Consider the following 25,267-nt stretch of genomic DNA (forward strand, 5'->3'; position numbering starts at 1 on the left):
ATCTGAGGTAACAAACATAAAAAAGATAATAGAATTGAGAACTTACCCTTCTTTTTTTTAAGTCGGTTGAAGAATGCACTCAGTTTTGTTTTAATATAAAAAGCAAGCTAATTATTCTTATTGTTTTATTCCCTTTTAAATTTTGACAATGTGCACACATTGACATTTAATGTCTATGTGTGTTGTCGTTGTATTCGGTAAATAATTTTTTAAATTATTTATTAAAAAAAAATTGGTAGAACTTACTGTCTGATCGGTCACAGCACTCACACCCACTGTGGAAACAAACCTAAAATTTTCCGCCGAGCTTTTGTTTGTAACACGGGCCCACTAAGAAAACGCTTTTAAAAGATTCACAGAATATTGGGTGATAATAATACATGCGCAAAATGACCGTGAATGCGCGCAGTGTTATCGTGCACACAAAAAAAAATATAGCAAAAATATGTCCGCTAGATCCGTGCAGTCATTACAGATAATGCTCCATGCATTACGTTGACAATGGACGTCTAGACAGCCGGAGACACAATTATTTTTATACGCACCGCTAAATCTACGACTGCGGCCATATTTTATCCCTAATTGTTGACGTTTGTGCATAATTTCATTATTATATCGGCCATTAACTGTCCACTGCTGAACATAGGCCTTTTCCATAAGAAGAGTTTTACAAATAATTGCCACACTTGGCGGGCGGGTTGGCAATCGTAGTTGGCTTTGGTGATGTTTTTTTTAATCGATGTTAATAGAATGGTGTTACGTGGCGAATGATAAGATTTGTTTTTTAAAAAACTAGCTTTATTACTTTACACAGAAATAGTACAATTAGATGTTTACAATATGAATTCGGAAATGGAACTGTCCTCGAACTGATTTGAGGCAGTATTTATATAAGGTGAGTTTATCGGAGAGGGGTTCTCGACTAATGATAACATGATGCTCATGGTACACAATTGCGAATACAGATAAATATTACTCATCAGCTAATGGTATTGTAACAAAGGCTAATGGTGTATGATTTCATGACAGTGGTATTTTATCAGAGAGGAGCTTTTGGCAAAGGCTTCTTAGTTAGCGATTACATTGTACTTACAAATACAAATAGACATTCAAAATATAGATAAACATTACAGATAAACATTACTTATCGTAACAAAGACTTGTTAGTCATTACTTATCAACTATCAATATATTACTTATCAACTAGCATTTTAGCAAAAGACTTATTAGTCACAACATAACAGTCATAGCACAACATATTAGTCATAACATAACAGTCATTACATAACACCTCCCCTCTTAGAATAAAGATTGAGTTTTGTTACTCGATCTTTGATGAAGGTGTGGAGTGGCGACGTCATCGCTTTCATCTTCGGATATACACGACGTCGTTCTCGGTTTCAATGATGCCATGGGAATTTCGATGTGTTGACGGCGTTGAGAGCGATCGAAGCAGTTATTAAAAATCTGGATGCAGCCATCTCTACGTTGTGTTGTGGTGAATTGAAAACGTCTCTTGTGACACTTATAACACAAACACGTTAGCATGGCTAACCCAATAGCTATGCTGGAAATTGAGAGTTTTGTGGAATATTTTTCAACAAAAGTAGCTTGATTATCTTTTAATAGTTTAGAGTGTTGATTTATTTGTTCCTTTATGGTGTTGAGAGAGTCCAACGCTATGTTATTCAATTTTATTGGAAGAAGTTCTGGTTCTCTAATATTTAAGTTTTCAGGAATGCAGATTTGTTCCAGATCTACGGTGACAATAGGGTGACTAATATTTGTCGATAGATTTTCTTCAGCTAGTAGTGTAACGAAGGCAGTGTACATTTTACAGCCATTTTCCAATGATATGATGCCGGCTCCGGAGATTTCACCGTGGTTTGTTTCATCTTTACATTCTAGGGTATACGGCGTTGTATGTTGTAAGATGTAGATCCATTTATTGTTTCTGATGGGTTGCAGTGTGTTAATATTCGCCGAAAACGTAGTAACTTGACAAATTTCTGGCACGTCTTGTCTTGTTGTCGTAAGTATGGCAGTTTCACAGGTAGGCCTGGTGTTCACGTTATATACTGGGAGATCGTTGCAGACTTTTGTTTCCGTAACAAAGTTCTTACATTTTCCCAAGTCGTTCATTGTGACGTATTGCTGTCTGTTACTGTTCATGGCAAGAAATGTTTGCTCTGGGAGGATCGTGGAATATAAGGTTGATGAGGGATGCAGAATAGGAATAGAGTATATGTGATATAAGGTAAACCTATCGTTTCTAACTAAAGGGAATTCTAAAATATATATAATTTTATTCATATAGATATAAGATGTAATCGAAGCAGATTCGAGGATTTGATGTATGTTTGATAGCTTTATAGGAGCTACTAGATTTTTATTCACTCTAGCGGGACTTGAGGATAATAATTCTTTATATAGACGGTTAATTGATATAATCGAAGGGTGAATGGCTCCTGATTTAATGAACAAAATGCTTATTATTATGTCGTCAATGTCTTTTTCTAATGATGTTACTGACTCTAGTATTTGTATCGCTAGCGTGGATATTTCTTCAGAAATGGTAAGGTTGAAAATTAATTTGTTCGTGGTATTAAAATAAGAATTAACTTTAGCAATGTTTTCGTTGATTAAATGTTCGTCGTAAGAGATTTTCAGTAAGGTTTCGTTAAAATTTTTAATTGTCGAAGAGATTATCTGTAGTTGTTGTCTTAGGATTGCGTCAGTCGAAATCTGTTGTCTTTCTAACTGTTCGATACATTCATTGTAGTGTTTCGCATCTTTGGCGTCAGGTGTTCCGATAAGCCATTTTAATATTGAGCTTACACCGTCTATAAGTTCACGTTTACTACGTTTGTTATTTAAGCTACCTGCGGTATAGTAGTTTAATTCGCTTAATCTGGAGTCTATTTTGTTTAGACTGGCTTTGATGAAAGAACTTGTCGTAATTACGCTCGGTAGTGTCGTGTGTCTAGCGACGAGATTTTGATAATTTTGTGTGAGTCTTTTTATAGAATCATGAGTTAAAAATAGTGGTTCTAAGTCTCTATACACTAATAATTTCCACGAATTTTCAGAGATTAGAATTTTCTCCGTTTTCTTCAAAATAGAGACCTGATTTTGAAGGTATGGGTAGTATTCGGGTATCCCCTTCAACAAAAGTTGAGGAGTACCTGTAAAGATATATATATATTTTTAAGGTTATTATTTGTATAGTTTTCCTTTAATAAATTTATATATTTTATATAAGATAACGTAAAAGATTAATTTAATGATAGAACATATTACGAAACTAATATATGGATTATTCATTAAACGTTCTAATTTTTTCTTTAGACTATCCTCGTCATATACTACGGGAGAGGTTGTAGGGTGTGCCATGGTTTGCACCCTGAAATAAAATGAATAACTTATATATATATATGTATACTCTGACTTACTTTAGTACCTTAATCTAAAATTAAAAGTTATAGTTTTTCGGTAGTTGGTTCACACAATGGCCTTAGGCGATTAGCATGCACCATTTGATTTTTGCCTGACTTTTGTATGACGTAATTCTCATTGAATCCGAGTCGGGTTACGACGTAAGGACCATCCCATTTATTTTCCAAATTGTTTGGATTCGGTACTTTCAACATAACCTTGTCGCCTATACTGAACTTGGCTATATTCCTTATATTACCATCATAACGTTCTTTAGCTTTTTCTTTCATATTTTGTACGTTGCGACGGGCAATATCTCGTGACACCTTAAGTCGTTCGTTAAGATCGCGCAAATAATCATGCGTTGTGTAATCGTTGTTTTCTTTAAACGAATATAATGATCGAGGTTTGTAACCGAATAGTAGTTCGTGAGGTGTGAGACCGGTTGATTGATTAATTGATGTATTATGGCACATAACAGCAAAGGGTATTATTTGATCCCAATTTGATTGATTTCGCTTATGGTACATTCTTATATGGTCACGCAGAGTAGCGTGGAAACGTTCGAGAGCACCGTTCGTCTGCGGATGGTAAGCAGTACTGACAGTATGATTGGATCCGAGTAATTTCATAAGTTGTTTAACGACGTTGTTAACAAACTCAGTGCCTTGGTCTGAATGGAATCTTTTGGGTATGCCGTAGTGTTGACAGAAGGTCAATAAGGCTTTAGCTATCGTTGTTGCTTGTTTGTCTATTATAGGATAGGCTTGAACGAATCTAGTCAGATCATCTTGTAGCGTGAGTATGTATTTATTTGAATCATTGGTTACTTCTGAGTATGACACTAAATCGATTGTTACGCGTTCAAATGGTTCGTTGAAAGAAGAAGTGATAACCATAGGGGCTTTGTAGGTTTTTCTTTGGATTTTATTTCGTTGGCAAACTTGACAATTTTCTATATAATTCTTAATAGTATCGGACATTCCTTTCCAGAAATATTCGGTTCTAATTTTACGCGTAGTTTCTACTATGCCTCTGTGACCTGCTAAGGGGTCATCATGGAAAGTTTTCAGGATCTCGGGAATTTCCTCTGATGTGGGATTTTTAACCTTATTTTCACATATAGTAATCTTACACTCGTATACATCAGCAAGATAAGCTGTGATGTGGAGTTGTTCGTTGCCCTTGAGTTTACAAGTAGGGTCATTTTTTAAGTCAGGAATGTGAAGTGATTTTAAACTGTAATTTTGTAAGCAGTTAAGGAGAATTTTGAAATAACTTTCGGAGTCCCATGAGTCAAAGTGTGTAGGTCTTAAACAACCAAATATGATGTTCTGGTTCTTGTCTGAGACTAGGAGATCGACGTCATAGAGTTCTTTGACTTTATTTAAATATGGATCTACTTGAGAACACATAGAGATAGCTTCGTTAAAAAGGTCGTTTTTATCGGATAGTTCGCATGAAGAGGGTATAAATATGTTTTTGTGACGGTCGTCTAAGAGGCGATCTGAGGAAATATGAAGGTTTGGAGTGTCGAAACTATATGAGGAATTTTGCATGAAGTATTCGTAATTCATTTGTAAATAATCTTCAGGAATGTTTTCGCATGTGTTAGGAGGTTCGTTTTCAGTATTATCGATAACATTGGTGTTATGAATAGGAGGTCGTGAGAGTGCGTCCGCGTTAGTATTGTTTTTACCCGCTTTATAGATAACTTCGTACTCGTATTCTTCAAGTTTAAGGCGCCAGCGAACTAAACGACTGCCCGGGTCTTTAATAGAAAAAAGCCATGTTAGGGGCTTATGGTCAGTCACGATTTTAAACTTTCGACCAAATAGATAAGGTCTAAAATGTTTAACAGCCCAAACAATTGCCAGTAACTCGCGTTCAATTGTCGAATAGTTACTTTCGGCCTTATTAAGAGTGCGCGAGGCGTATGCGATAGGTAAGTCTTTACCTATTTCGCCTTGAGATAAGACGGCACCTATTGCGTTAATCGAAGCATCCGTGGTTAGAATAAATTCCTTAGCGAAATCGGGATATTGTAATATAGGAGGATTGGTAAGGAGACGTTTACATTCGTCAAATGAATTTTGTTGGGTCGTACCCCATACGAAAGGCATGTCCTTTTTTAACAGGCTCGTAAGAGGCTTTGTTAGTTTACTGAAGTTAGATATGAATCGACGGTAGTATCCTGTGAGGCCTAGGAACGCTTTAATATCTTTACAAGACTTAGGAATAGGAAAATCTCGAACAACACGTACTTTATCTGGATTCGGTTTGACGCCTTCATTGGATATTATGTGACCTAGATAGGCTACTTCGCGTCTAAGAAATTCGCATTTGTCAGGTTGTACTTTAAGATGATATTTGCGGAGACGAGAGAATACTTCTTGAAGTTTTTGTTCGTGTTCTTGGAGGCTAGAGGCAAAGATAACGATATCGTCGAGATAGACAAAACATCTTTCTCCTTGTAATCCACATAATACAGAGTCCATTACTCGTTGAAACGTAGCTGGGGCGTTTTTTAACCCGAAAGGCATTCGTTTGTATTCGTAATGGCCGTAAGGGGTACTGAAAGCTGTTTTAGAGATGTCATTGGGGTCGACTTCCAGTTGGTGGAATCCTGATGCGAGGTCTAACGTAGTGAAGTATTGGGAGTGTCCTAATTTATCTAGTATGTCCGTAATGTTAGGAAGGGGATAACTATCACCCACTGTGACTTCGTTTAATTTACGATAATCTATGACTAAACGCCATTTTTGTTTCCCGGAAGCATCTAGTTTCTTAGGTACTACCCAAATAGGGCTACTCCAAGGGGAATTGCTAGGTCTAATGATATCCTGGTCTAGCATGTTCTTTACTTGGGTCTTTATTTCATTTTCGTGAACTTGAGGTAAGCGATATGTTTTGGCATGAATGGGTACGTTAGTGGTAGTAGGGATTTGATGCTTTGTATGGTTACTGAATGACAATGAGTCACCTTCTAGGAAAAATATGTCACTGTATTCAGAAATAATTTTATCTAATGATGTTGACTCTTCTTTATTTAAATGGTCTCGTCTGATAAGGGACAATACTTTCTTTTGTCTGTCGGTCTGCGATATCGAGTTAAAATTATGAAGTGGTTGACTATTGTTATTTTTTGTTAATTCGTCAATGTTAATAGGCTGGACTTCGATATTTGGTGTTTTAATGACTTTATCGGAATTATTAGTGTTTATACAAGTAATTGAAAATGTATTGTTTCGAACGTTGACTATAGCGTGAGGAATAATAACGCCGTTGCTTATAGTTTGTTTTTCGACTATTGCTGTCCCAGAGTTGATACTATTTGTGTTACACGTAATTACGGTTTCTGTTCGACTACTAATTATTCGTTTATCAGTGATAGTATTATTTTCAGGATATTCGCCCATATAATGAAGTTTATACGATTTACTGCCTATTCTCATCGTTTTGGATTGAATAAAAATGTTACAATTAAATTTAGTCATGAAGTCGTTTCCCAGAATACCGTCTGCTTTTATATTAAGGTTGGCGACGTGGAATTTGAATTCAGGTAAATCATCTAGGGATATGTTGGCAGTTCCTGATGTGATTGTCGAAGTTTGGGTGCTAGAGATACCTACAATTGACACGATGTTGGATTTATCCAAAGCAATTGAACCTATTTTATCGTCTCTGATAACTGAGATTCCTGCTCCCGTGTCTATTAAGAGAGTGACGGGTGTTTCTTTAATGAAAAAAGTACAGTGTAGTAGATTTTCAGGTGGCACGTCATTTAATGCAGATATAGCGAACGATTTGATATGAGTTTTTCTTTTCAAGGATTTAGATTTGTCTTTCGACCTAGATTTTGATTTGCGACTGGATTTAGTGAATATTGTAGAGTTAGAATTATCGATACTAGTGGATTTAGGATTTTGTGTAAAGCCTAGGGTTTGGGGCTGGTTACCCTGTCCGTTAGTTTAGGCTATAATGATTTCGTGAGTTTGAGTAGATATGGAAGATTTAGAATTCGAATTTTGATGAATATGATGAAAGTTAGGAAGTTTACTCGTTTGCGTACTAGCGTCACAAAATCGTTTTTGATAACAGGACATGTTCCGTACCTGATTATTTTTAACTATGGAGCTAGTACTAGCCGGTCCCCGATGGACTGAATGCGGCGTATAAGCGTTAAACTTCCTTGAAATTTGATTATTTTCTAAGAATCTATTTGTAGGTCCTCCAGGTTTAATTCCTGGGTCGATGTCTGTGTTTGATGAGGTGAGCAAGACGTTAAAGCGGTTTCCACCGAACTGCTCGCTTCGCTGGCCGCTAAATGGTTTAAATTATTTATTTTAGCGGCAGGTAATGCACGGAAATTTTGTTGGGGCGATATGTTCTGTTCTTGTAACGAGTTTCTGATATTATTATTATATGCTCGTTTCCTACAATCGGCGATGAGGTGGCCTGGTTTCTTACAGTAATTGCAAATAACGTTTTGATATGATGGTGTTTTTGATGTATTCTGTTGGTATATATTAGGAGGTCGCGTCATCGATCGATTGTCAATCGTAAATTTTACGTGCGGTCTAGGACTATTAACAGTCCCACTAGCGGCTGATACTCTAAATAGTGCCTGCCTAGCATTATTCATTGCTCGAATTTTGTCTTCCTGTAGCGCGAAACGACCTGCGTCGGAGAGATTACTAAAGTTTTTAGTTCTCAGCATTGCTCCTACGTCTGAATTAATTCCGTTGATAAATACCGATAAGGCGGTTTCTTCTGTGGTCGCTAACCGACCTGCGAGCGTCTCATCTAAAATTTCCGCTGTTAGTTTTTCTACGATTTTACTCCTACAGAGGTCTACCCGGTGAAAATATTCAGTCATTGTTTCGTTTGGTTTTTGGAACATAGACTGTAGTTCTAGGCTTAGATGGCTAATCGTTTTTACATGCGAGAATTTTTCGATAAGGAACGATCTGAGCTCAATCCATGTTTTGTATTGTTTACAATGAACATCGGAGGCACCTGAGCCAGTGATGTTATTTAAAACGTATACTAAGAGGATTGATTCTTGTTCTAAAGAGGCTAAAGCAAAGGCAGAATTGCAAGATCGAACAAATCTATATAGTTGGTTATTTTCTTTGGTGTCAAACGTCGGAATTAATTTTAATAATGTAGAGATATCTAGAGCCATTCTTTCGTTTTTTATTTCTAGTGGCATTAGAAAGGTATATAGGAAAGAAAAGAAAAATAAATATATATATATATATAAAAAGAATTAGGATAGATGCGATTTAAAGGATTTAGAGAGCGAACAAATTCAAACCACTCACCATAACAATACAAGTATTTGGAGCTGCATGTTCGGCGAAGTGTTTCAAAAGCCTGTAGCTACCGCGCGTTGCTCTGCTGGGCGATGCTGTCCCGATGATCAACTGCACGTTGCACTTCGTCTTATGCGAGATCCTACCGACTGCGCCAAATTTGTTACGTGGCGAATGATAAGATTTGTTTTTTAAAAAACTAGCTTTATTACTTTACACAGAAATAGTACAATTAGATGTTTACAATATGAATTCGGAAATGGAACTGTCCTCGAACTGATTTGAGGCAGTATTTATATAAGGTGAGTTTATCGGAGAGGGGTTCTCGACTAATGATAACATGATGCTCATGGTACACAATTGCGAATACAGATAAATATTACTCATCAGCTAATGGTATTGTAACAAAGGCTAATGGTGTATGATTTCATGACAGTGGTATTTTATCAGAGAGGAGCTTTTGGCAAAGGCTTCTTAGTTAGCGATTACATTGTACTTACAAATACAAATAGACATTCAAAATATAGATAAACATTACAGATAAACATTACTTATCGTAACAAAGACTTGTTAGTCATTACTTATCAACTATCAATATATTACTTATCAACTAGCATTTTAGCAAAAGACTTATTAGTCACAACATAACAGTCATAGCACAACATATTAGTCATAACATAACAGTCATTACATAACAATGGCAACCCCGCCTGCGCCATCGGTATACATTGGCGGGGCACCAGTTAGGGATGATAGACGAATATGAAGCAGGTTACTTAGCCCACTGTCGAATCTAATAATAAAACAATCACGATGGTTTCAAGGAGGAACAACGAGGAGGTCGACCTGACATATTGTTAACAATGGACTACTAATCCTCATTATTAACAATTCCTTCTCCCCCGGGCTTTGGTGATGTTTTAAGAGGGACGCTGCTGCCCATCCGTCGATTATTAAGTTCTTTTAGTCGCCTCTTGCGGTACTCACGGAAAAAAGTAAAGGTGGCCCATTCTATGGGAATTCAGGAGAATCGTAAGCTTGATTGTCCCATTTGTAGCAATAAGAATAAATCTACGGTCCTACAATGCGGATGAAGCACTGAGACATCGAAGTACTTCGTGTAAGATCTTATGCTAAACCACGCTGACCACACATTGTGTGCTAAACTACTAAATCTGTCCGTCTGTTTGTATACAACTAGAACTATGTATGTAAACCATTTCTTTGATCGGAGGAAGCGCCGGCAACCGCTGCAATATCGTTTTCTTAATTGCACTTTAATGAAATATAATCCTTATCGTAAAGTTGTAGGACTTAAAATCTAGTATGAAGGATGTTGCAATGAATGTTTATAGCGTTGTAATATGATACGAGATTGCTTTAGAGATAAAATGTTTGAACATTTCCATGTCGTATTTAGATTTATTTACACAACATCCCGTTCCCGAATCTCGTGTGTAAATTGAGATTTCCAATATATGTTGATATAATATATTACGTTCAATCTAACACCCTTTGCGGGCTATAAGATTTATCCATTAGAGACTTTTTTAATGGATAAAAATGGAATTGTTTTTAATGAATGATAATGGAATGGTAACCCCCGCTTGCGTTGACTAAGCTTGCGGACACCGGTAAGGGATGATTGGTGAGAATGAAAAGAAACGTCAGTTAGCCCATCGTGGTGAATACATCTGAAATTCAGCACGATGGTTTTCATAGGGGACCATGGAGAGATTAACCTGATATGTATAATGGAGTATAATGTATAATGGAATGTTAACACCGCCTGTGCTAACAGTATACACTGGCGGAGCACCAGTGAGGTGAGGATGAAACTCAGTTAGCCCATCGTGACGAATTCAACGGTAAATCAATCACGGTAGTTTCCAAGGACAATATATATTAGCAATGGACAATATATTAAGCCCAATTACTGATAATCCCTCCTCCCCAAATGCAATGGTAGAAAAATTCGAGAAAACTCTGCCTGCATTGGTTTACGCTAGCAGGGTACTAGTGAGGGACTAGATAGGCGAGGATGAAGTCAGGTCAGTTGATTCATCTTGACGAATTCATCAGTAATGAACCAACCTGACAAAAAGTAACCTGTGCGTATTATATTTTTGCTCTAATTTTACTTAAAACAAGTTTTATTAGAAAACGTTGTACCTACTTGCAAAAGCTAGCGGTGGGATCTTAATCTAAATAGTAAGATCGCGTGTTAAAATTAATTTTATCACTATTAAAGTTGTTATTGTTTTGTGGAACAAAATATATTTGTATGTATAAAATATCAAATTATTTCTACATAAAATATATATGTGGGTATATCTGTTCGTTTGTCGTAGCATAAAGGTGGTACATCAGTAGCGGGGGTCTATAAATAGTTTCATTGTTCAAACTTAGCGCTCCAAGGCATGAATGTCGTGGTCTTGTAATCTCGTCTCACCCAATTAGTGCGAATACGAATTGTTCACATATTTCGAGACTATTTTCTTAATGGATGATAATGGAATTTTAACCCTGCCTTTGCTATGGGTATGCGCTGGCTGGGTACCAGTGAAGAGTGATATGTGAGGATGAAAACAGATCAGCTGATCTACTCTTGAATTAATATCAATATCAATCAAAATCTTACCAGAGGGAGACTTTGTACAAAAGTCGATCGCTTGGGTACCTCTGCCCCATTCGTGTTTCTATCGTGAAGCAGTTATGTTTGCATGGCTGTGTTTCGGTTTGAAGGGTGGGATATGACGTGCATTTACATGGTGCAGAGGAATAACATTTGAGTCCTCAAGAATGGCAACGCATGGGGGGTGTCATGGGCGAAACAGTATACTCTGTTATGTCCATGGCACTGCTCGTGTCTATAGACGACGGTTACCACTTTCCATCAGGTGGGTCGTCAGCTTGTTTGCCATTCTAAGTTGTATAAAAAAAATCAATCCAATCTATTACCAATGACAATTTTATTCTGCACTCATGAAACAACAGGAATTAGGTTATAATTGGGATCGGTTTACAATAGTTTGCAATGGCAAGTTACACTAATGTGCATCTATCAGCGGAACCATAATGTCACCAGTGTTGCAATTCGAGAGGGCGACACGTCTCAATTTCAATATCGATTTATTGGAATTTATTTCAAGAGTAACCTCACAGTTAGCTCTTTGTTACAAATTCAACAAGTACTAATCACGCTGTTTTTCAGGGGAAACCACGCATAGGTAGAACTGATAGAGTATGGTAGGGTAGGGGATAGATATTTTTTAAAAGAATGATAATGAAACGGTACCCCCCTCCCCCCGCTCTATCGGAATACACCCGCAGGACATCAGTGGGGGATGATAAATGAAAATGGAAGAGCAGGTCAGTTAGCCCATCGTGATAAATACTCCTGGATTTCACGATAGAAGCACGATGGTTTCCAGCGGGGACCACGTGGAGGTCGACCTGACGGGGTGTATTGCTAGCAGTGGGACTGGTAGTCCGCATTACTAACAATATAAATAGCCATGTCAAAGTGGCGTCCGGAAACTTGGTGAACAAATATCTGCGCGCACGCACATGTTTGAACATTTCACATTAGTTGAGTCAATAAATACATGTGGGCTCCGCTTCGTTCGCTTTATTTGGTAATTTGATAATAATTTACACAAAAATGTTGAATAAACTTGTTACTTTTTTTTTTTAATTTACTGATTAAACAATTTTTGTATATGTATACACATTACATTCTGCGATACCAATTATTTTTGATACCAGTATTGATTTTTGATACGAGTGTAATTGGTTGGGTTTACTTCTGCATTGTTTTATTTTTTTATACCACAAAGGTGGTAAGCAAACATACAAACTGTGTAATGGTAAACGGTCACTGCCTATGGTCGCCTGCAACACCGGGAATGTCACGTGCGTATTACTGACTCCGAAGAGATTTTAATACGCCATTTTTGAAGAATCCCATATTGTAGTCTCTAGGAAAACCTTGGTAGGGAGCTCATTCCACAGCCTAAGCGTTAATGGAAATGGAAAAAAGGAAATTCTTTTTTTATACAACTTAGAATGGCAAACAAGCTGACGGTCCACCTGATGGAAAGTGATAACCGTCGTCTATAGACATGAGCAGTACTATGGATATAACAGAGTATACTGTTTCGCCCATGATACCCCCCATGCGTTGCCATTCCTGAGGACTCGGGTGTTATTCCTCTGTATCCAGTAAATTCACGCCATATCCCACCCTTCAAACCGAAACACAGCCATGCAAACACAACTGCTTCACGGTTAAAACACGAATGGGACAGAGGTACTCAAGCAATCGACTTTTGTACAAAGTCTCCCTCTGGTAAACTCCTCTGAAACCGCACTGTACGTGAATATTTAGGTTCTATATACTATAAATTTTGTAACAATTGATGTTTCCTTGTGTCTTTGTGGGATAGAAAACTGCTTGTTGAGCAGCGAAAAATATATATAAAAATTCAAATATTTCCAGCCTAAAGTATCTACGAAATATCTCGTTATTTATTGGTGTGTGCATTCACGATGGATCTCGCTTCTTTTTGCAAAACAATCTTGTACTTGTTTAAACTGTTTGGTATTTTATTTTACAAAAGGCCGTGCTTAGTTGTTCACATTAGGGGCGTCACGGCGGTTACGCCACATGTACCACTCACCCCGTCATCGTTGACCCCTAATTTAAAATTAATTGCATTAGCATCGTCATGATAAATTTATGAATAACTAGCCCTTGCCCGTGGCTACACACGCGCGTTACTGGTTGTTGTCTGTTCTCGGGGGATTTTTAGAAAATGCCTTCTTGATATCATCACTTATATTGTAATTGAATCTTTGGAAAAAGGAAATCGTAAGTTAAAATGCACAGTTGGGCACCGCTTTGTTTCTGCCATAAATCAGTCTGCATAGTTATATTTCGGTTTGGAGATGGAATGTGCTAGTGAATTCATGCGGTACGGTAGGCATTTAAAATTGGCAACGCATAAAGGATAAGTGTTATGTTTTCTAAGTTGCATAAAAAATAATCTAACCTACTTCCTAAAAATGAGAAAAAAGGGTTGTTACTGGTAGGGCTATTGCTAACAATATAACTTGTCAAGATGACCTGTCTGTGTACTCTTCCCCTTAGTAAAAAGTGGTTTCCAGGGACTACCAAGATCATGCAGGGCTTACTCTGAAATCGGAAAAATAATTCACTGGCCACCATTTTGCAAGATTTAATAGCACTTTAAACCACAATCTTACCTTGAAACTGGTTATATATTATATATATTTAATCGTTGAAGATCCTTAATTTTTATTCTCAATAGTAGAGAATTACATTTAGTTAACTGTTCGAAAAATCGTCAATGGCGGTTATTTTGCGAGTTAACTTGTGCCACAGGTAGGTTTGTGTTTGGCTCATCATTATTCCTTCGATTGCTCCGTTTCCGTGGCCCGGCGCCGCCGGAAGTTGCCCGGCGACGGCTCGTTGAAGTGTGCATTGCGTCTAATAATTTACACATGTAGCATAAATATCTTTATATAATAACTATCGTCCTTATTCATAAGTACGTCAAATATCTTATAAACTTAGCTTTTTGCCAGCTACTTTGTACGCGCTGATTTCGACAGTAGAAAAACCAATGAAATAGACTATTTCTAGATGGCGATCAAGATAAAAGATACACTAGATTTTAAGTTAGATCTTCAGATACAAACATAAAGACATACGGTTCATATTTATAAATTTTTTGTTTTGGCATCCATTGGTCTTGTTAAGACCTCTCCTATAATTATCTTTTAATTATCTCCCTTGTACAGATATCGTCTAGTTACAGTTTTATTATATTAATAAGATTCCCGCAGGAAATAATTAATATATATATATATATATATATATATATATATATATATATATATATATATATATATATATATATATATATATATATATATATATATATATAGTGTTTGTTATTGAACTCCTCCAAAACAGCTTGACCGATTTTATGCAATTTTTTTGTGTATATTTGGTAGATCTGAGAATAGGTGGCAGGCTATATTTTATATCCTCACGTGATAGTGGTGGGTCCCAGACTTTCTTTTTATAATTTTTTGCACAAATTTATTTTTTATGATTTTTTTTTTATTCTATATTTTTAATGCATAGTACTTTTCTGTCATAGAACTCATCCATATATTTACAATAAGTTATTTCCTCATTATTTAACTCCCAAAATATTCACTAGAAATAAATTACATATATGGCAAAACAACGTTTACTGGGCTAGCTAATATATAAGTATGTAATAAATATTACCTGTCATATTTCCAATATTACAAAGTATTGAAACGTGGCGGACGAGGAAACTATGTACTTATTGCTTATATTTTTGTCAAACTAAGTCTCGTCCGCGATATTAAACTGTGTGCCAGCTCTCGACTAGGCTGGGGGTGCAATAAACGACATACCACCGGACTCACCCCTAGGGGGTAAGCCAATTCGGCGCCTCAATTTGTGGCCTAAGCCTGTCTGATTTGATGTTGTATTATTTTTATTACAAATCGATATATCATGTTTTTTTTTTATTATTTAATTAGTACAAAACGACGACGGAAGGTTTCTTAGGCAATGTAGAAATGGCTAATAAGTTGACGGTCCACCTGATGGAAAATGATAACTGATTAGTCTGCTAATTAATGAACTGGTGTCTTTTTCCCGCAAAATGGTGACTTCAGTCTTATCAAAGTTAATATGAGACCAATACGGAATTTAATCATGCAATTGCATATATGAATTATTAAAATCGGTTTACAATTGGAGCCGTAATCGGGTGACTGGTGGTGAATCTTCCCTTCTTTTTGAAGTCGATTGAAAACATCATTATTGTACACTTGAAATAATTGGAAGTCGGTTGAGGAGTAAACTCAGTTATGTTTTAAAATAAAAATGAAGCGAATTTTTCTAACCACCAGCCGTTTTAAAGTTTACTTCAAATGTGCACACATAGGCATGAAGTCCATTGAAAATACAGACACGTAATTTTTTTTTATGCAACTTAGAATGGCGAACAAGCTGACGGCCCACCTGATGGAAAGTGGTAACCGTCGCCTATAGACATGAGCAGTACCGTGGACATAACTGAGTATACTGTTTCGCCCATGATAGGTGATTTTTCATCGTTACGCCTATAATGATATCATTATATTAGTTGAAGTGGTATTGACTTGTTTATTATTATATGTATATTAATTATCCGATATCTTTAAAGTTAAGATACAGCATAGACACAGGATCATAGGATGTGTTATGACATTATATCGTCAATCGGAAAACGAATATTTAGGTACCCAGACCCGAGTCGATTAAAAAAATTCATTTCCTAAATTGCCTTAACTGAGAATGTAACCGGCAAATTTTTTTTTTCCTGCACAGGACGAGGAGTCCCTGGACTCGTCGAGGGCGGTGGCAAACATTACCCACCACAGCATCATGTACGCGCCCAAATGTCTCGTCATCGTCTCCCGGCAGGACTACATCGACACCTTCAGAGTGAGTTATAACCCGTATAATAAGTCTAACTGCGAATACTAAGCGTGGCAACTACTGGCAAAACCTCCCAAAAGGGAAGCTTATGTTCAGCAGTGGACAGTTATAGGCTGATATGATGATGATGATGATGTACAATATGTCAAATATATTCATTATTTTCATTAAAATTTTGTTATATTCTTTATAGCACTTGTAAATTACATTGTTAATGCATTTATAAATATTGTGAGCAAGGGTGGACTTATCTCTGACACAGATCTCTTCTTTAATATATGTATTAAATGTTTTATCATTACAGACTTAATTCTAATTATTACTTATTTTGCCATTTCATTTAGATTTTTTGCTCTCCTGTAAAATTCACTAAATTATGCTTAATATATTGTGCCTTTTCAAGCGGCAATATAATGTAAAAATATTGGCTAAGTAAAGTTTCCTTCCATTACAGAATTGTCTTGGCATAATCTACACGGTGTGGGTGGAGAACCTAGGTGTGCCATTAGAGACGCTGGTGGGTAATCTCCTGGGCTGCGTGCTGGTGCCGCCCGCCGGCGGGCCTCAGGTGCGGTTTAGTATCGGGGCTGGTGATCGGCAAGCGCTCCAACCACCGGCGGCTCCGCCTATGCCGGTCACTCATACAGCTGTTCACATGCTGCTAAGGTTACTCGGTTGGTTGATTTATATCTATACTTTTATTTATACCACAAAGGTGACAAACAAGCATACAGCTCGTCTGATGGTAAACGGTCACTGTAGCCTATGGATGTCTGCAACACCAGGGGTGCCACGTGACCTGGGGATGTGCTAATATAACAGCGCATCCCCTGAGTGGTAGGGTGAGCACGCCATCCACCCTATCTTGAAAGAGGAGACCAGCTCTTACCGTCAGTGGGCGGGGCGCTACCGTCGGAGCTGTGGTGAGTGCGAAAGCGAACCTATGTCTCCGACATATGGTACCTCGAGGGTATATCGTCTGGTTTTTGGTGGGTACACCCCCACCTTACGGGGGGATTCCCACAGTACTCATTCACCTCCCACAAGGTATATGGGTCTGCATAAAGCATTTTCCAGACGCTAAAAAAAAAAGTGTGTCACGTGTACATTGCCGACTTTGAAGAAACCTTAATATACCTTTTTGAAGAACCCCATACTGTAGTCTCTAGGGTAAACCTCAGTAGGCATTCTGTTAGAAACGCGACGTAGTATGGGAAGATATTTTTTTTACGTCAGGTAAATCCATTATGGAGAAGCACACGCCTAGTAGTACCATCAACTTAAAACCTGCCGATAGTACTAAGCAACTCAGAATGAAAGTGCAGTGTGAACACGTTTGGAATCTTTCACGTGAACTCCAAAGATGGGTAACTCTCCACTAGGCGTGCAGCGTATATATTGCACGAAAATCCAGGTTTTTTATTCCCGGTGTATTATATTCTAAACAGTTTCTTAGTACTCATTTAGGTAGGCTTATTCCATATGTCATATTACTAAGCTTAGCATTTTTAGATATACTCGTACGTTGTACAGCCGGACAGTTTTTCCTATAATATAATTATAATATAAATTAAAAATAAGCTTACATAAATTCAAATTTTTGGTTATTATATATTTGACAATATTCGTTTTATTACAACGTAATACCATAGAAGAGTCAACATTTAATTTTTCTTATGTTCCTAGATTTTACCTTTGACTTTGTTAATTTTTTATTTACTCTTTATGGCACCATTTAATATAATAATACAATTTAATTTGAATTTAATAATACAAAAATAAATACATATTACATCTACGAAGTACAAAAGGCGCTGCCTTATCGCTAAAGTAATCTCTTCCAGACAATCTTTGAATAGAGGAGAAAAGAAAAAGACACCAGTAATTTAACGCTAGAAGTGTAACTATTAAAAAAAACGATCATGTTTTTAAAACATAAGCGATTACTGACTGGATAAAAAGTAGCCAATGTTCTTCTCCTTCTATACATGTAATACATATATACCAAATTTCATAGAGATTAGTTAAAAGGCGCTAAGAGGTAACAAACAAACTCACCTTCACATCTATAATATTAGTAAGGATGCAAAGCAATGTAATTATTTTAATATGGCTGCCTCACAGGATAATTGTATTTTTGTTGCACGGGGAAAACACTGGGATTTTCTCTAATTTCGATATTAAATACTTTTCCAGGCATCCACAACTCGGTGACTCTCTGGTGTGCCGTTATGAGCGAGCACAAGGTACTGCTGGTGTCCCTGGCGGCCGCCCGTCTCGCGGCCGCTTGCAGAGCACTGGCGGCGCTCATGTTCCCCTTCAGATATGCTCACGTCTACATACCGCTGCTGCCGGCCGGCCTCGCTGAGGTGTTGGCTACTCCGACCCCCTTCCTCATCGGTGTACATTCGAGTTTAAAGGAAGAAGTGTCAGAATTGGTAAGTTGCTGAGATTATACTCGTTCGTTTTTGCATTTTTGATCTTTAAATGTATATGTTTTAAATTCCATATTTAAAAAATTGTGACGAAAAAATGTTTTACTCAAGAGTGATAAAGGCTGTACAACGTTATCAGTATAGATTTGTCTCTGTCTCGACTATTTTATTTTATTTCGGTTTTCCTTTCATCCATCCTCACATCCACTATTCTTCTCTTGCTTCATCCAATTGTATAACTCGTCTGTATACACATTTTATCCGGCTTTTTATTGCTTACGTAGTATAAATATTATCAGTAATCTATGAATCTTAATAGTTGGCAATGTGCTTGGAACACTTCAAATGTTTATCAGCATCATCATCGTCATCTCAGCCGTTATCCGTCCACTGCTGATCATAGGCCTCCTCCATAGACTGCTATAAGGAACGGTCCTGAGCTACCTGTATCCATAGACTCCCTACAATGAATGCATTTGAGGTCGTCACTCCATCTAGTGGGGGGTCACTTAAGCCATTGCAGGTTACTATTCACTATCAGACGTGCTGTATTGTTCGACGTCATTGTGATAAACAAACAACGTCATTGTGTTTGTTTATCACAGGCTTAACACAGGCGCAAATCAGCAAATTATCGCTGAACGCCGAAAAAGCTGTTTGTGTACTTATTGGCAGGTATTTTTTTTTAATGGGTGATATTGGAATGGTTACCCCGCCTGTGCTATCGGTATACACTAGCGAGGTACCAGTGATGGATGATAAATGAGGATGAGGATGTCAGTTAGCCCATCGTGACGAATTCAACAAGAATTGTTCACGATGGTTTCCAGGGGGAACAACGTGGAGGTCGACCTAATAGGGCATATTGCTAGCTACCTTTACCCCCTTATTGCCTGGCATTATATACGGGTATTTCACAAATGTATATATTAATATATGTAAAACTAACACTATAATTATGGTACCATATTCGTAAAAATGGCAATAAATATCATACTTTTTATATTCAATATTATTATTATTATTATAAAAGCACTGTTTATTTTAGCTGGACGTTATCGTAGCGGATTTGGATGTCGGCTCCCTCCACATACCAGGGGGAGTGAACATTCCCCGGCCAGAGGGGAAACTCCTCTCCTCGCTGCAGGATGCCCTCGCGCTCGTACTCCAGCCGGAATTGCGGTCAGCTGATTCGGCCTTCGCCCCGCCCCCACCAGCGTCTTCCCCACCACACATGCTGGATAAGGAAATCAGGGCTGTGTTTATGAGGACGTTGGCGAGGTTACTGCAGGGTTACAGGTCCGTTGTTTATCTTTATGCCAGGTTTTGTATTATAAAATTATTGTGTAGTAAAATTTTGATATGGCCGGGATATGAACTTTTTTTTTTAATGGGTGATAATGGAATGGTAACCCCGCCTGCGCTATCGGTGTACACCGGCGGGGCACCAGTGAAAGATGATAGTTGAGGATGAAGCAGGTCAGTTGGCCCATCGTGATGAATTCAACAAGAATTATTCGCTATGGTTTCCAGGGGGAGCCACGTGGAAGTCGACGTAATAGGGCATATTTTGCTAGCAATGGGGCTGTCAAACTCCATTGCTAACAATCCCTTTTCCCCCGGGATTTGAACTAGCCTCTTCTATGGCATGCCAACTATATTTATTTATTTATTTAAATTATGCGCACCATTATGTTATTATTATAATTATTATTCAAATATAAAGCAAGATTAGGCAGTACTATCCAATCTACATGTCTTCAATACTTGTTACTAGTTTTTGCCCGCCATTTCGTCCGTGTTACCGGAATATGTTCATTAACCGAATTAAAAATAAAAACTAGTCTATGGCCTTCTCCATTCCATTTACGTGTACACCAAAAGGTATCTATCTATCCATTTAAGAGTTGCGCTCTTGTCGGTGGAGCTCTTGCCACTCTGAGTCTCTTCACCTCTTGATACGACACGACACCAACTCCTTCCTTGATCTGCCTGATGTAACTATGTCTCGGTCTCCCTCTTCCCCTCCTTCCTTCTATCTTACCTTCTATTATAATGTTCATAAGTTCGTCATGTCGTATCAAGTGTTCCAACATTTTTCCCCTTCTGTCCTCAATAGTTCTAATAGGTAACAAACAATAATATTAACAGTGTACCATCAGACGGGCTGTATGCTTTTTTGCCACCTTTGTGGTATAAAAAAGTATATAAGGAATTTATGTGTGTATGTAACACAAAATTGTATTTACAGACATTGCTTGACAATAATCCGCATCCACCCGAGCCCCGTGCTGACATTCCACAAGATGGGCTTTCTGGGCGGGCGCGGGTTGTCGCAGTGTCCGTTCGCGGTGCGACTCCTCGACTCCATGTTCTTCAACGGGCTGGTGGCGGAGCGCGGGCCGCCCTGGCGACCCACCGACATATGGGACGACCTCGTCCAGTACGTATAAAAGTACTTCATCCTCATCATATCAGCCGTTAACTCTCCACTGCTGAACATGGGTCTCCTCCACAAGGGTTTTTTTTTTGTTTTTTTTTTTTTTTTGATGCGTAAAAATGGAATAGTATCCTCGCCTGCGCTAATAGGATACGCTGGCGGAGCACAAGTGAAGGGTGATTGATGAGAATGAAAACAGGCCAGTTAGCCCATCATGATGAATTCATCAGGAATTAACCATGATAGTTTCCAGGGGGAACCGAGAGGAGCTCGACTTGGTTGAGTGTATTGCTAGCAATGATATTCTCAGTCTCCATTACTAACAATCCGTTTCCTCCCCCCATAAGGGGTTTGCCAATAGTTGCTTTACGGTTACGCTTGCCAGTCAACCGCAGTTAGGCTTTTGGTGGTGCTTTAAGGAGGACTCTCCTGGTTATACCTCGATCATTAAGTCCCCTTAGTCGCCTGTTACGACGTCCATGGGAAAGAAAGGGATTGCCAATAACATAAGCCTCTTAACCATGTAGGTCCCGGCATAGAATAGGCCACCCCTTCCTTTCCCGTAGATGTCATAGGAGGCGACTAAGGGAAGTTATTGTGGAGGGAAGAGCAGTATTGTACCTTTTAAATCATTACCAAAAGCCAAACTGCGGTTACCAATCCGCTTGCCAATCGTGGCAGCTACTGGCATAACCCCCATTATGGGGGAAGGCCTATATTCAGCAGTGAACAGTTAACGGTTGATATAATTATGATGATATATATACTTACCATGTTTTTTTTTGTTGCTAATATTCATTTATCCACATAACGTCCGGTAAAAACATATGGTAATGTCCATTTTACGTCTATTTTTTTTATACAACTTAGAATGGCAAACAAGCTGACGACTCCACCTGATGAAAAGTGGTAACCGTCGCCTATAGACATGAGCATTACCATGGACATATACTGTTTCGCCCATGATAGTCCCCATACGTTGCTATTCTTGAGGACTCGGGTATTATTCCTCTGTACCCTGTAAATTGACGGCATATTCCACCCTTCAAACCGAAACACAGCCATGCAAACACAACTGTTTTACGCATGAAACACGAATGGAACAGGGGTACCCAAGCAAACGACTTTATTATTATTTCTATTCGATGTGATTTTGGTTTGGTCCCATTTCCATTGCATTAGTAGTTGCTGTTTTATTTTTTCAGAAATTTGCCAGAGCAGCTCCGACTGGAGTCACTAAATCCTGAGTTAGAACTGGTCCACATACAGGACCTGGCGATGCAGCTGCACCTCAATGAAAACCCTAATCCACAGGTATTTGAGAATGTGTTTTGATTGTTTGCCTATTAGATTAGTTATTAGGCATGTGTAATATTGATATTGATATATATATATATATATATATATATATATATATATATATATATATATATATATATATATATATATATATATATATATATATATATATATATATATATATATATATATATATATATATATATATAGCGTTCTTTTTGACATTGATGGCAGAAAAAAAGTTTTGTTCGCGTAATCAAGATAAACAAAATATATATATATATATATATATATATATATATATATATATATATATATATATATATATATATATATATATATATTTAAATCGCAGACGACTTCTTGCGTCTTTCCACTTCCGATACTTATTGCATCCCCCACTTTCAGTAAAATTACAATTGTTTTGAAAGTGAATATTATTACTTTATTTCGTGCTAAAATCAGTACCCATAATTATATTTCTTTTAAATAACAGATATCAATATTCAATTTTCAATATTTCTAGCCGACGTTCCGGAGTCCGTTCATAGCGGGAATCATATGGCACATTTGTATATTCCGTATATAGTTTGTATGTCATGCAAACTTCATGCGTCCATTCGTCTCGCAGATCATGCAGCACTCAGTATATTCGTATACTTATAATATTTTGTGTAAATTTAAATGCGTCCTTTTAAGACAGACACTATATGGCGCACCGTATATTTCATATGTTATGTATTCTATTTAACTAGCTTTATGCGTCTCTTTATAATGGAAATCATACGATATTTTACGTACTTCCATATACTTTTTATATTTACATACATGCAAGGTGTACATTAATTAAAAGACTTTTTTTCTAAAAACATATTCTTGTATTATTTAGAAAATTAGTACAGATATCTATTAAATAAAATTATTGATAACAAAGTAAATAAGATTTCTCATAATAACATTAAACAAAAGTATTTCTTTATTTAAGTCGTATTCTTTTATAAATTGTCTAAGAAAATCAGTACTAAACTCTGTTAAATGAATGTAATGAATACAAATAAAATTTCTTACAGTAACATTAAGCATCAACATTTTTAAATCGAAGCACTTTATTATTTTATTTACCTAACAAAATCGGCACAATTCTAAACCTATGAAATAAAATAATTATTCAGAACAAAGCAAATAAACACTTTTAATTATATAAAAGAATTTATAATTACAATCAAATATTTGTTTTATCTTTGTAAGAAAATCAGTACAATCTGTAAACTTATAAAAAAATGGTATAAAAACAAACAAGACCTCTTATAATAACATTAACTAACAAATTTTTTAACAAAAATCACATTATTGTTAAATCTATAGTAAAATAACTAACGTCAGCAACATTAATAAATCTGTAAGCTTAATATAAATAATATTACTTAGATTGAACACTAACACGCACATCTTAATTATATTAATATATGTATATTTTAAATAAAGATTCATATTAAAAGATAAGCATGTTTTTGGAGTAAGTTTGCTTCAAATAAACCAATGTAATGATAATTATCCTATTTTTTAGAATAAATATTTTGAATAAAAACTTTAATTTTGAGCCAGTCTTTATTTTGTAACAGTTCTGGGTATTGTCCTTTTAAATTTTCGCATTCTAATTTTCTGGGAGGTTTTTTATTTTGTATATGGCTCTTGAAAAATTTGGTAACAACTTTCTTTTGTTCCATAGACCAGGGTACTAAGTTTCTCTTTTTCCCTTTTTCAATTCTTTTATCTGTTATTGTCATCACCTGGTGATTAGGTTCAGATATTTTATTTTCAATCCAAATTCCAGGTTGTACACAAGAATTTTCAACTGACAATTGTGGTGTGGGTAAATCAAAATCTAAAATATCATCATTTACAATTTTTTCTTCTTCCTGCAATTCTTCATTTAGATCTAAATCTATTTCATCTAAACCTTTCCCTCTATAAGCATCTGCTTTTCCATCTTCCATAAGTATTAGAAGTTTTGAAATTTTAGCAGTTTGATACACATCATCTGGCAATCTATACGATTTCTTATGAACTTCATTAGTATGCCCCATGAACGTAGCTAATTGTTCCAGATCATTTTCAGACATACTAAATATTTGTGATAGCGTCGCTAAATGTTTTCTCAGTCTTGTGGAAGAAATTGCTTTCGGATTTTTTGCTCCAGATAATCTCGAGTACCTTTCCAAAACTTTATACCCATATATCGAGTTCTCAAATCCTGGGTTCCCAAACAGTAATTTATTTGTTGTAGAAACAAATTTGTCCCTTATTGTAAGCAGAAGTTTTATATCACCTTGAACTTCTTTACTAAATAACACGGGAACCCCACGTCCTCGTTTGCCTCTAACAACAACTCGTTTAAATGTTTTTACTAAAACTCGCTCAGATGCACTTAGCGTTCGATCGAATTCTTCATATTTTTCAGAAGTATTTAGGTCATTTTCCAAGTAATCATGTAGCGTAATTCTTTGAAGTTCCCCAGGTCTGCGCCGATTCAGTAGCAAAACTCTGCAATATATTGTCTCTAATAATTGTATGTATACCCCAAGGTGATAAGAACCTTCTTTAATTTTATTGGCAGCTTCTTCAGCGTGTTTGTTAAGAAATTTTTTTAAAATTTTTAAATCATTTGCTAAAGGTATTATGGTAACTTTATTCCACTTTTTTTTGTTTAGATCGGACGCAGCCTGACTTGAAACATCATATTTCCAATTAGAATCTATAAGGTGTATCAAAGTTTTGAGGCCCGCTT

At 36.8% G+C, this 25,267-nt stretch overlaps 3 protein-coding genes across 3 annotated transcripts in view; 1 reads left to right on the forward strand and 2 right to left on the reverse strand.

The window, feature by feature from the left end:
- The window catches only part of LOC113512189 (myotubularin-related protein 5), a 116,651-nt gene that overhangs the window by 33,356 nt on the left and 58,028 nt on the right, over nt 1-25,267 (forward strand). Inside the window, exons 4-11 of the mRNA XM_052893803.1 lie at nt 16,195-16,311; nt 16,760-16,979; nt 18,502-18,743; nt 19,789-20,039; nt 20,992-21,183; nt 22,386-22,494; nt 23,006-23,067; nt 24,621-24,689. Coding sequence (XP_052749763.1) covers nt 16,195-16,311; nt 16,760-16,979; nt 18,502-18,743; nt 19,789-20,039; nt 20,992-21,183; nt 22,386-22,494; nt 23,006-23,067; nt 24,621-24,689 — 1,262 coding nt within the window. The remainder of the gene's footprint in view (nt 1-16,194; nt 16,312-16,759; nt 16,980-18,501; nt 18,744-19,788; nt 20,040-20,991; nt 21,184-22,385; nt 22,495-23,005; nt 23,068-24,620; nt 24,690-25,267) is intronic.
- LOC128199966 (uncharacterized) lies at nt 719-9,424 on the reverse strand. The gene is given in 3 exon segments (XM_052893998.1): nt 719-3,099; nt 3,101-3,185; nt 8,763-9,424. Coding segments are annotated over 3 exon segments (1,914 nt in total). The 5' UTR covers nt 8,792-9,424; the 3' UTR covers nt 719-1,299.
- Nucleotides 7,594-8,769, reverse strand: LOC128200472 (uncharacterized). Its single transcript, XM_052894003.1, has one exon. It carries the CDS (start codon nt 8,648-8,650, stop codon nt 7,646-7,648), a length of 1,005 nt encoding a protein of 334 aa, XP_052749963.1. The 5' UTR covers nt 8,651-8,769; the 3' UTR covers nt 7,594-7,645.

The sequence above is a fragment of the Galleria mellonella genome, unplaced genomic scaffold, assembly GCF_026898425.1.
Source record: "Galleria mellonella isolate WM207_F2 unplaced genomic scaffold, CSIRO_AGI_GalMel_v1 utg184, whole genome shotgun sequence".
NCBI lineage: Eukaryota > Metazoa > Arthropoda > Insecta > Lepidoptera > Pyralidae > Galleria > Galleria mellonella.

What these genes read in the sequence shown, in the direction of transcription:
- LOC128200472 (XM_052894003.1), bottom strand. Translation starts at nt 8,650, where the DNA reads ATGCCACTAGAAATAAAAAACGAAAGAATGGCTCTAGATATCTCTACA.